This window comes from Pelophylax lessonae (genome assembly GCF_965119305.1).
Source record: "Pelophylax lessonae genome assembly, chromosome: 10".
NCBI classification, from domain to species: Eukaryota; Metazoa; Chordata; class Amphibia; order Anura; family Ranidae; genus Pelophylax; species Pelophylax lessonae.
Genome location: NC_138777.1, coordinates 236,616,494 through 236,629,016, shown reverse-complemented (window position 1 = coordinate 236,629,016; position 12,523 = coordinate 236,616,494). Strand labels below are relative to the sequence as shown.

At 54.2% G+C, this 12,523-nt stretch overlaps 1 protein-coding gene across 2 annotated transcripts in view; it reads right to left on the bottom strand.

The window, feature by feature from the left end:
* Positions 1-12,523, bottom strand: part of ZNRF1 (zinc and ring finger 1) — a 50,220-nt gene that overhangs the window by 13,373 nt on the left and 24,324 nt on the right. For both annotated transcript variants that reach the window (XR_014225766.1, XM_082269616.1), the window contains exon 2: positions 2,117-2,212. Coding sequence is in view for 1 of the 2 variants with exons in the window: in XM_082269616.1 (XP_082125742.1) it covers positions 2,117-2,212 (96 nt within the window). In the remaining variant the exon portion in view is untranslated. The remainder of the gene's footprint in view (positions 1-2,116; positions 2,213-12,523) is intronic.

The window sequence follows — 12,523 nt, the reverse complement described above, 5'->3', positions numbered from 1 at the left end:
AGGAAGGAAGGAAGGTAGGAAGAGGAGAGGGGGGAAGGAAGGAAGGAAGGAAGGAAGAGGAGAGGGGGAAGGAAGGAAGGAAGAGGAGAGGGGGAAGGAAGGAAGGAAGGAAGAGGAGAGGGGGGAAGGAAGGAAGGTAGGAAGAGGAGAGGGGGAAGGAAGGAAGGTAGGAAGAGGAGAGGGGGAAGGAAGGAAGGTAGGAAGAGGAGAGGGGAAGGAAGGAAGGTAGGAAGAGGAGAGGAGGAGAGGAAGGAAGGAAGGTAGGAAGAGGAGAGGGGGAAGGAAGGAAGGTAGGAAGAGGAGAGGAGGGAAGGAAGGAAGGTAGGAAGAGGAGAGGGGGGAAGGAAGGAAGGAAGGAAGAGGAGAGGGGGGAAGGAAGGAAGGTAGGAAGAGGAGAGGGGGAAGGAAGGAAGGTAGGAAGAGGAGAGGGGAAGGAAGGTAGGAAGAGGAGAGGGGGAAGGAAGGAAGGTAGGAAGAGGAGAGGGGGGAGGAAGGAAGGTAGGAAGAGGAGAGGGGGAGGAAGGAAGGTAGGAAGAGGAGAGGGGGGAGGAAGGAAGGAAGGAAGAGAGGGGGGAGGAAGGAAGGTAGGAAGAGGAGAGGGGAGGTAGGAAGAGGAGAGGGGGGAGGAAGGAAGGTAGGAAGAGGAGAGGAGGAAGGAAGGTAGGAAGAGGAGAGGGGGGAGGAAGGAAGGTAGGAAGAGGAGAGGGGGAGGAAGGAAGGTAGGAAGAGGAGAGGGGGAGGAAGGAAGAGGAAGAGGAGAGGGGAAGGAAGGAAGGTAGGAAGAGGAGGGGACTGATACAGATAGCAGAGGAAGGAGGCAGCAGACAGGAATAACACTTAGTGCTTTGGACTGAGACAAGTACACACTATAGAGGGATTTGCTTTGTTCACATTTTATGCCTGACTTAAGGATCTGGCCAGGTTGGACTGATACCAGCCTAGCAGTACTCAGATGTAGCTGTTGGAGGAAGACTAAAGCTACCAAATATAAATCTGCTGCAATGGCAGCCCTGGGGTGGAACCTCTGGGGACCTCTTAGGGAACCCCTATGGGGCTGTGGATCCTCAGCTGAGGAAAAGCTGGTATAGAGAACGCAGGAAGTAGTGTCACATGTAGTAGATTATTGAGCTATTGTAGTAACACAGAAAAGATCTGTGACAAGCGCAGAGGGCGGAGGGTAACCTTCTTTACAAGCAGTAGAAGTTCTCCATAACGTCCGCACTCCGGTAGTTCAGCAATCAGCATTGGAAACATCGACCATACAACTCAGATTGTCCCTCAGTCCTTCCACACCTTGTCTGTCTTATTTGCAAAGCCTGACTGGGAAATTCTCTGTGCCCTTGTGTGGCAGGAGGTTGGGTGACACCATAAGCTGCCTGGTGTCACTCACAAATGGCTGGCAGTTTCCAATGGGGATTGCTGGACAACCATTGTGTGGAACAAATGTCTAACACAGTGCTATGCATTAATCGAGGTGCAGTGTGATATGACTGTAGGAAGAACATCTACGTTGGAAATTTTTCAGAGCCACCTAAAGGCTAAGTTCACTCTGTACAATCTCTGTATAACTTCCTTTAGATTTACCAAAATTATGGAATAGGAGGGCCCACCTATCTATCCACTCATTCCGTATCCAATCAGGCAGGCCCTTGCACTACATTAGGGGTGTCAAACTTACGAGCTACATGCGGCCCCAAAGAGTTTAGCATGCGGCCCGGGCCTGTCTGGAGGGATGCCGTGCAAACATAGCAGCCTACATTAACAAGGCAAGCGAATGCATGCCTGGAGGGATGCTGGGGATGCCGTGCAAACAGTTGATGGGTGAAGGTGGCTAATGAGGTCATCGGGTGAACCGCTTCCTGTGTCTTACTGGTTTCTAGGTCCTAAATCTACATACCAGGAAGTCCTGATGTTTTCTATGAACACAGCAGGGCTAAGGTAAGGCCTTGTTCTAAAATCAAAGAAAGCTTTTATTTTTCTGCAACCAAGGAACATTAATAGTATATTGGTACATAGGGGGGGGGGGGGGGGGGATGGAGATGAACTAAGCTTTTAAATGAGAAAAGAGGAACATTAAATCCATGTGTAGCACATTAAAGAATATATAGGTACATACCATTATAGGACAGCCGAGGTTTACTTAGACACATAATAAAGTGCATCTCCATTTCATCAGAGGCCACGGCCTTGGAGCATATAGGACATCGGAAGCCTGGAAGAGAAAGCAGAAGGATGAGTTCCACCACCCGGAACCCAGAGGTGTAAAACCATTAATAAAGGAGGAAATTACTCTTGTAAGACCCCACCGGAGCCCTCGCACATCAGACCGACACCCCCCGCCCTCCTCCCACAGGAACCTGCACGCAAGACCGCCTGACCTCCCCCAAAGGAGCCATCTCACTTTGCCAGAACCCCCCCCCCCCCCCCCCCCCTGCAGTGGAGACCACGCACATTGGCCCAAACACCCCACAGGAGCCCTCACAAGTCTCCCCGACCCCACATGAAGATTCTCTGGTCTGATGAAACCAAGACTGAACTGTTTTGCCTCAATTCTAAACAATACATGTCTAGAGGAAACCAGCCACCACTCATTACCTGCCCAATACCATCCCAACTGTGAAGCATGATGGTGGGACTGGAAAACTGGTCAGAGTTGAGGGAAAGCTGAATTGAACAAAAATAAAAACCTCTTCCACAGCGCTCAGGACTTCTAACTAACTGCTGCCAAAGCGGCTTCAATAAAGTACTGAGTAAAAGGGGCTGCAACATAACAATGGAAAGGGTGTGTGTATATAATTATATATATATATATTTCCAAGCTGCAGATGTCTATAGCAGGCAGGTAAAGTTATGTTGTCACCCTGGAGCCGGGTCACCGAGCAGCCGCTGAACATGCAAGTGTCGGTTGGACTTCCTGGTTGCCATCATCACTCTGTACACAATCACAACGCATGAACGCCGGTCACACCGTGCCAAACAACCTCACCTGGAAACTCCGGGAGGGGAAGTCACTGAGTGAAAACAAAAGAGGAATCTCTCTAAAAATAGAGAAAAAGGGGAAACGTTACTAGAGGAGAACAAGCCCACGTCACCCAGACCCCGGACCGTCATTCTGAGACCCCCCCAGGGCAAAAGGGACAGCTCTCTTTACATGTCCCCAATCCAAAGAACAAACATGTCAGATTGACGCTTTGGTGTCCTCCGATGAGGTGACTGCATTAGATTTCCTAATTCCAGCTCTTCTCCTTTATTTATATCCAGTGATTCCGCCAGTAACCCTTCCTGTCCCAGGGTGACGACGTTCACCCACCGTACTGCAACGTTGTCACCCTAGGGCAAAAAAAGAATGCAATCCATGTACGGATGCATTAAAAATTGAGCTCTTGCAATATTATTGCTCTTATCTGGCACTTGGGGCGTCATTCCTCCCACTGACACCAATGATGGGGCACTATTCCTCCCACTGACGGGGCACTATTCCTCCCACTGATACCAATGATGGGGCACTATTCCTCCCACTGACACCAATGATGGGGCACTATTCCTCCCACTGACGGGGCACTATTCCCCCCACTGACACCAATGATGGGGCACTATTCCCCCCACTGACACCAATGATGGGGCACTTTTCCTCCCACTGACACCAATGATGGGGCACTATTCCTCCCACTGACACCAATGATGGGGCACTATTCCTCCCACAGACACCAATGATGGGGCACTATTCCTCCCACAGACACCAATGATGGGGCACTATTCCTCCCACAGACACCAATGATGGGGCACTATTCCTCCCACAGACACCAATGATGGGGCACTATTCCTCCCACAGACACCAATGATGGGGCACTATTCCTCCCACAGACACCAATGATGGGGCACTATTCCTCCCACAGACACCAATGATGGGGCACTATTCCTCCCACAGACACCAATGATGGGGCACTATTCCTCCCACAGACACCAATGATGGGGCACTATTCCTCCCACTGACACCAATGATGGGGCACTATTCCTCCCACTGACACCAATGATGGGGCACTATTCCTCCCACTGACACCAATGATGGGGCACTATTCCTCCCACTGACACCAATGATGGGGCACTATTCCTCCCACTGACACCAATGATGGGGCACTATTCCTCCCACTGACACCAATGATGGGGCACTATTCCTCCCACTGACACCAATGATGGGGCACTATTCCTCCCACTGACACCAATGATGGGGCACTATTCCTCCCACTGACACCAATGATGGGGCACTATTCCTCCCACTGACACCAATGATGGGGCACTATTCCTCCCACTGACACCAATGATGGGGCACTATTCCCCCCACTGACACCAATGATGGGGCACTATTCCCCCCACTGACACCAATGATGGGGCACTATTCCCCCCAATGACACCAATGATGGGGCACTATTCCTCCCAATGACACCAATGATGGGGCACTATTCCTCCCAATGACACCAATGATGGGGCACTATTCCTCCCAATGACACCAATGATGGGGCACTATTCCTCCCAATGACACCAATGATGGGGCACTATTCCTCCCAATGACACCAATGATGGGGCACTATTCCTCCCACTGACACCAATGGTGGGGCACTATTCCTCCCACTGACATCAATGATGGGACACAATACAAGTCATCCAGCGTCTGCCCCCCCATGTTCTGTTCCCTGGCGGTGTGCAGGCACAGCAGACGGGGTTGCGGCTCCTCTTCCTATTTCTAGAGAGGAGCTGAATGAGAAGTGAGCGGCTGGCTGTGTGGGCAGCAGAGGAAACACAGGAGTCTGGCAGCTGCGACTCCCCCGCTGGCAGAGACGCACTTCACAGCCATCCGGTCCTAACTGACATCCTCTGTGATGAGCCGGGCGCTGCCAGGCAGCTGCTCTCCGTCCTCTGCACATCGCTCTGATAAACAGCTGCTGGAGGGAAGCAGAGACAGGAAAGAGCAGAGCTCTGTGAGACACCCGGCTCATGAGGGCCAGGGACGGCACCAGCCCAGTCGGCCCAGGGCCGGCACAGCCGGTGTCCAGGTACCGCCACCCTGCCCTGTAATCTGACCAGGCAGAGGGATTCTTATTGGCTGATGAAGGATATTGTATTGTGGAATGATAGAGGTGTATGCACAACCCAACAATCAGCTTTCCTTCAGCTCCGTTCACACTAGTACAACACAGTCGCAGCCCATTTCAATGGCACCTGTTCTAATCTATGTTGTTTGCGATGAAACATTTCCTGCACTACTTAAACAGACTCCAAAATCGCACTGGAAATCATGCTAGTTTGGAGTTGCACAAGTCTTTTCAAACTCACTTCAAAGTGGTATCAAAGTCGGACTGCAAAAGATGCGCTGGAAAAAAATAAAAATCGCACAACTTTGGAGTCAGCTGATGTGAAAGGAAACTGCCACAACTTGTCATGCGACTTGAGAGTTCAAAGTTGCATGACAAGTAATGTCCTATTAACAATTGAACAGTTCTAATCCATGCAACTCAAGTCGCTACAACTTTGAAAAAGGATCCTGCTCCACTTTGGTGCGACTTTGATATGACTTGCCTCGACTTCTGTTAAAAGTCATATGCAAGCGACGATGAAGTCGCACAGTGATGTCGGATTCCAAGTCACACAACTTTGAAGCAGCAGCAGTGCTAACAAAGGCTTCTGCGACTTGGGGTCTGACTTGTCAGACCCCAAGTCGCAGAACATGCAATATTCAATGTAATTCTATGAGAGCCATTCCTACTGACACTACAGAAGTCGCTGTGACTTTAGAAAAGGTTGCTGTACTATTTTGATCCAAAGTATAGTCACATCAAAGTCGCACTGGAAATTGTGCAATGAGATGCACGAATGTAAAAAAGGAGCCCAAAACTCTCTGGCATTGAAGTCGTGTCAAAGTCGGATCAAAGCACTGCATAAACCTTTTCTAAAGTCGCAGAAACTTGACGTGTCAACTGGAATGGTTCTTACAAGAGTTACATTGACTTTCACATGTCCTGCGACTGAGTTTCACAAATCAGATCCTAAGTCACACAAGTGTGAAAGAAGCCTACTTGCTTCCTTTTGGTCTTCGACTCGGTTCACACTGCTGCGACTTGTGAGACCGCAAGTCGCATAACATGTGAAATCCCATGTTAGTCAATGAGAGACATCACAAATACTACTGAAGTCGCTCCGACTTTAGAAAAGGTTCCTTTACTACTTTAGGCGACTTCTATGCAACTTGTGCCCATAGCCTTTAATGGAAGTCGCCTTCAAGTAAGATTCTCATCCATATTGATGTGATCTGGATCCAACATTACAGGAAGATTACAAACGTTCCTGATAGTCGCATCAAAGTAGCACTTAAGTCGCCAGCAAATCGCCAGGAAGTCACAACATAATTAGTGCACGTTTCAGGTCTCCGTAGTGTGAACTGAGCATGAAAGCGTTTTGTTATATCTGTTCAATAAGTCTAAAAAATAAACCCGTTGATCCTGCCAGAAAGAAATTAAGTGCACTGAAAATGTTCAGTGCTGCACTCTAATGGGTGCTCAACCTGTGACCCCCCCCCCCCCCCGCTGCTGCGGAACTACAAGTCCCATGAGGCATTGCAAGGTTGACGGTCAGCTGGAGGGCCGCAGGGTTCGCACCCATGGAGGGTCATTCACACCACATACATTGGTGCTGCGCTAGTCTGGCTCTTCGGGTGACAACTTTCTCCTCCACAGATACAATACACTGAGCATTGTCACCCCAGTGTGTTACTGGCAGGATCAACAGATGAAAAAGGGAAAAAACTAAAGAAAAGGAATGCAGTCATCACTTCTCAGAACTGCTCATTTCTGGTCTTGGTGAGACGTTAATATTCGATCAGTCACTGAAATACAACACTAACAGAAGCCTGAACGTCGGGTGGACAGAATAAAACGTGGCTTCATGGCTTCCCTCCTCTAATCCTTTCCACAAGGCTACACTCAGAAATCACTGTCACCCTATAAATATGTAAATGTACCGTATCTCCATATGTACAAAGAGCATCGTGTTCAGGCGTGAGAAATGTAAAAATTACACACCATGGAGTCACTGATATCATGAGAAGACCACGGAATGGGAAGTGATGTCTTACTCTGCTTTTACTGTTGGAAACAAACAGCACAGCAAATGAGGATCCTTCCAGGTAAGCTGAGCCTAGTCCAGACTCCTGGAGACCAACACTAAACTGATCTTTAGAAGCCCAGCCCAGGCTCCTGGGAGATTGACCCAGAGCCAAACCTCCTCAGCCCAGGCTCCCGAAGAGACCCAGAGCCAAACCTCCTCAGCCCAGGCTCCCGAAGAGACCCAGAGCCAAACCTCCTCAGCCCAGGCTCCCAGAGCCAAACCTCCTCAGCCCAGGCTCCCAGAGAGACCCAAACCTCCTCAGGCCAGGCTCCCGGAGAGAGACCCAGGGCCAAACCCCAGCCCAGGCTCCCGGAGAGAGACCCAGAGCCAAACCTCCTCAGCCCAGGCTCCCGAAGAGACCCAGAGCCAAACCTCCTCAGCCCAGGCTCCCGAAGAGACCCAGAGCCAAACCTCCTCAGCCCAGGCTCCCGAAGAGACCCAGAGCCAAACCTCCTCAGCCCAGGCTCCCAGAGCCAAACCTCCTCAGCCCAGGCTCCCAGAGAGAGACCCAGGGCCAAACCCCAGCCCAGGCTCCCGGAGAGAGACCCAGAGCCAAACCTCCTCAGCCCAGGCTCCCGAAGAGACCCAGAGCCAAACCTCCTCAGCCCAGGCTCCCGAAGAGACCCAGAGCCAAACCTCCTCAGCCCAGGCTCCCAGAGCCAAACCTCCTCAGCCCAGGCTCCCGAAGAGACCCAGAGCCAAACCTCCTCAGCCCAGGCTCCCAGAGCCAAACCTCCTCAGCCCAGGCTCCCGAAGAGACCCAGAGCCAAACCTCCTCAGCCCAGGCTCCCAGAGCCAAACCTCCTCAGCCCAGGCTCCCGGAGATTGACCCAGAGCCAAACCTCCTCAGCCCAGGCTCCCGGAGATTGACCCAGAGCCAAACCTCCTCAGCCCAGGCTCCCGGAGATTGACCCAGAGCCAAACCTCCTCAGCCCAGGCTCCCGGAGATTGACCCAGAGCCAAACCTCCTCAGCCCAGGCTCCCGGAGATTGACCCAGAGCCAAACCTCCTCAGCCCAGGCTCCCGGAGATTGACCCAGAGCCAAACCTCCTCAGCCCAGGCTCCCAAAGAGACCCAGAGCCAAACCTCCTCAGCCCAGGCTCCCAGAGCCAAACCTCCTCAGCCCAGGCTCCCAGAGAGACCCAAACCTCCTCAGGCCAGGCTCCCGGAGAGAGACCCAGGGCCAAACCCCAGCCCAGGCTCCCGGAGAGAGACCCAGGGCCAAACCCCAGCCCAGGCTCCCGAAGAGACCCAGAGCCAAACCCCAGCCCAGGCTCCCGAAGAGACCCAGAGCCAAACCTCCTCAGCCCAGGCTCCCGAAGAGACCCAGAGCCAAACCTCCTCAGCCCAGGCTCCCGAAGAGACCCAGAGCCAAACCTCCTCAGCCCAGGCTCCCGAAGAGACCCAAACCTCCTCAGCCCAGGCTCCCAGAGCCAAACCTCCTCAGCCCAGGCTCCCAGAGATTGACCCAGAGCCAAACCTCCTCAGCCCAGGCTCCCGGAGATTGACCCAGAGCCAAACCTCCTCAGCCCAGGCTCCCAGAGCCAAACCTCCTCAGCCCAGGCTCCCAGAGCCAAACCTCCTCAGCCCAGGCTCCCAGAGCCAAACCTCCTCAGCCCAGGCTCCCAGAGCCAAACCTCCTCAGCCCAGGCTCCCAGAGCCAAACCTCCTCAGCCCAGGCTCCCAGAGCCAAACCTCCTCAGCCCAGGCTCCCAGAGCCAAACCTCCTCAGCCCAGGCTCCCAGAGCCAAACCTCCTCAGCCCAGGCTCCCAGAGCCAAACCTCCTCAGGCCAGGCTCCCAGAGAGACCCAAACCTCCTCAGCCCAGGCTCCCGGAGATTGACCCAAACCTCCTCAGCCCAGGCTCCCGGAGATTGACCCAGAGCCAAACCTCCTCAGCCCAGGCTCCCAAAGAGACCCAGAGCCAAACCTCCTCAGCCCAGGCTCCCAAAGAGACCCAGAGCCAAACCTCCTCAGCCCAGGCTCCCAGAGCCAAACCTCCTCAGCCCAGGCTCCCAGAGCCAAACCTCCTCAGCCCAGGCTCCCAGAGCCAAACCTCCTCAGCCCAGGCTCCCAGAGCCAAACCTCCTCAGCCCAGGCTCCCAGAGCCAAACCTCCTCAGCCCAGGCTCCCAGAGCCAAACCTCCTCAGGCCAGGCTCCCAGAGCCAAACCTCCTCAGGCCAGGCTCCCAGAGCCAAACCTCCTCAGGCCAGGCTCCCAGAGAGACCCAAACCTCCTCAGGCCAGGCTCCCGGAGAGAGACCCAGGGCCAAACCCCAGCCCAGGCTCCCGGAGAGAGACCCAGGGCCAAACCCCAGCCCAGGCTCCCGAAGAGACCCAGAGCCAAACCTCCTCAGCCCAGGCTCCCGAAGAGACCCAGAGCCAAACCTCCTCAGCCCAGGCTCCCAGAGCCAAACCTCCTCAGCCCAGGCTCCCAGAGAGACCCAAACCTCCTCAGGCCAGGCTCCCGGAGAGAGACCCAGGGCCAAACCCCAGCCCAGGCTCCCGGAGAGAGACCCAGGGCCAAACCCCAGCCCAGGCTCCCGAAGAGACCCAGAGCCAAACCTCCTCAGCCCAAGCTCCCGAAGAGACCCAGAGCCAAACCTCCTCAGGCCAGGCTCCCAGAGAGACCCAAACCTCCTCAGCCCAGGCTCCCGGAGAGACCCAGAGCCAAACCTCCTCAGCCCAGGCTCCCGGAGATTGACCCAGAGCCAAACCTCCTCAGGCCAGGCTCCCGGAGATTGACCCAGAGCCAAACCTCCTCAGGCCAGGCTCCCGGAGATTGACCCAGAGCCAAACCTCCTCAGGCCAGGCTCCCGGAGATTGACCCAGAGCCAAACCTCCTCAGCCCAGGCTCCCGGAAAGAGACCCAGAGCCAAACCTCCTCAGCCCAGGCTCCCGGAAAGAGACCCAGAGCCAAACCTCCTCAGCCCAGGCTCCCGGAGAGAGACCCAGAGCCAAACCTCAGCCCAGGCTCCCGGAGAGAGACCCAGGGCCAAACCCCAGCCCAGGCTCCCGAAGAGACCCAGAGCCAAACCTCCTCAGCCCAGGCTCCCGAAGAGACCCAGAGCCAAACCTCCTCAGCCCAGGCTCCCGAAGAGACCCAGAGCCAAACCTCCTAAGCCCAGGCTCCCGAAGAGACCCAGAGCCAAACCTCCTCAGCCCAGGCTCCCAGAGCCAAACCTCCTCAGGCCAGGCTCCCAGAGACACCCAAACCTCCTCAGGCCAGGCTCCCGCAGAGACCCAGAGCCAAACTTCCTCAGGCCAGGCTCCCGGAGAGACCCAGAGCCAAACCTCCTCAGGCCAGGCTCCCGGAGAGACCCAGAGCCAAACCTCCTCAGGCCAGGCTCCCGGAGATTGACCCAGATCCAAACCTCCTCAGCCCAGGCTCCCGGAGATTGACCCAGAGCCAAACCTCCTCAGCCCAGGCTCCCGGAGATTGACCCAGAGCCAAACCTCCTCAGCCCAGGCTCCCGGAGAGAGACCCAGAGCCAAACCTCAGCCCAGGCTCCCGGAGAGAGAGAGCCAGAGCCAAAACCTCAGCCCAGGCTCCCGGAGAGACCCAGAGCCAAAACCTCAGCCCAGGCTCCTGGAGAGACCCGGAGCCAAACCTCAGCCAAGGCTCCCGGAGAGAGACCCAGAGCCAAACCTCCTCAGCCCAGGCTCCCGGAAAGAGACCCAGAGCCAAACCTCCTCAGCCCAGGCTCCCGGAAAGAGACCCAGAGCCAAACCTCCTCAGCCCAGGCTCCCGGAGAGAGACCCAGAGCCAAACCTCCTCAGCCCAGGCTCCTGGAGAGAGAGAGCCAGAGCCAAAACCTCAGCCCAGGCTCCCGGAGAGACCCAGAGCCAAAACCTCAGCCCAGGCTCCCGGAGAGACCCAGAGCCAAAACCTCAGCCCAGGCTCCCAAAGAGACCCAGAGCCAAAACCTCAGCCCAGGCTCCTGGAGAGACCCAGAGCCAAAACCTCAGCCCAGGCTCCCGGAGAGACCCAGAGCCAAAACCTCAGCCCAGGCTCCCGGAGAGACCCAGAGCCAAACCCCTAAATCCAACAATCTGCACTGAGTCTACATTCTAAAAATGTTAGGTCCTGTTAAACCTGCACACGCGCCCCCCTTCATTCCTATTGGGAGAGCCATACACTGCAGGACCCCTGGAGACTAAAAAACAATTAGATGGTTTCCCTTAAGGTCTCATAAGTTCCATCCTAATTCGAGACATTATAATAAAACCACAAAACGGCAAGGACAATCCCACTTCAGAAGGAAAGGCAGGCAGCGCACTGGGAGGAGATTAGAGGATTACGGGGTAAGACCAGCAACCAGCCAGGATTTTACCTGACGGTCGGCCCTGGAAGCTGCTGTGCCAGGAAAAGAAAACCTTTCTAAAGCCATCCTGTAATATTCACACCAGAGGAGATGACCGAGGAGAACAGGATTTACTTCCCTCTAAGTGACACCACAGATGATGGTGCCGCCAGACGACGGGGATTAGACACCAAAATAGCAGAATAGCTGCAGGCTGGAATTAGAGACAATGCCGAGGAAGACAGAACCTCACATTAACCTCCTCCGAGGCAGAATGACATTGACAGTGCGGCGCGGGGGGGGGGGGGGGGGGGGGGCGCGTACAGATGGCGCAGTGCTGACTGGATTTTCGGAGACAATCTCAAAATTATACAGGGGGTTAAAGCAAAAACTCCAGCTATGACATCACCAGTGTGAAGGACCCCACTTCACCCACCAACAACCAGTGTGAAGGACCCCACTTCACCCACCAACAACCAGTGTGAAGGAGCACACTTCACCCACCAACAACCAGTGTGAAGGAGCACACTTCACCCACCAACAACCAGTGTGAAGGACCACACTTCACCCACCAACAACCAGTGTGAAGGACCCCACTTCACCCAACAACCAGTGTAAGGACCACACTTCACCCAACAACCAGTGTAAGGACCACACTTCACCCAACAACCAGTGTAAGGACGACACATTGCATAGACAAGCACAGAGACCCAGGGATGACATCACTGGACCTGAAATAAGGGATATAAAGAAAATGTTCAGGTTTTATTGAAAATTAACACGATTGAGGTCAGAAAGAGGCATCAGAGTGCAAAACAAGCAGATTAAAGTTAGTAATGAAGACAATGGCTCCCAGTATGAGGAGAGGTGACGGATCATGTGACTGACGGATCATGTGACTGAATCGCCAGATAAGAAGAGAGCACTAAGGGGAATCAGCAGGGCATTGGATGATGTCCGGTGATGGGAGAATGTTGAGGACTTTGTGGTTAGGACCAGAAGATTGATCCTGGAGATAAAACGCCAAGCCTCGGATTCCAGCCACATCGTCCACCCCGGAA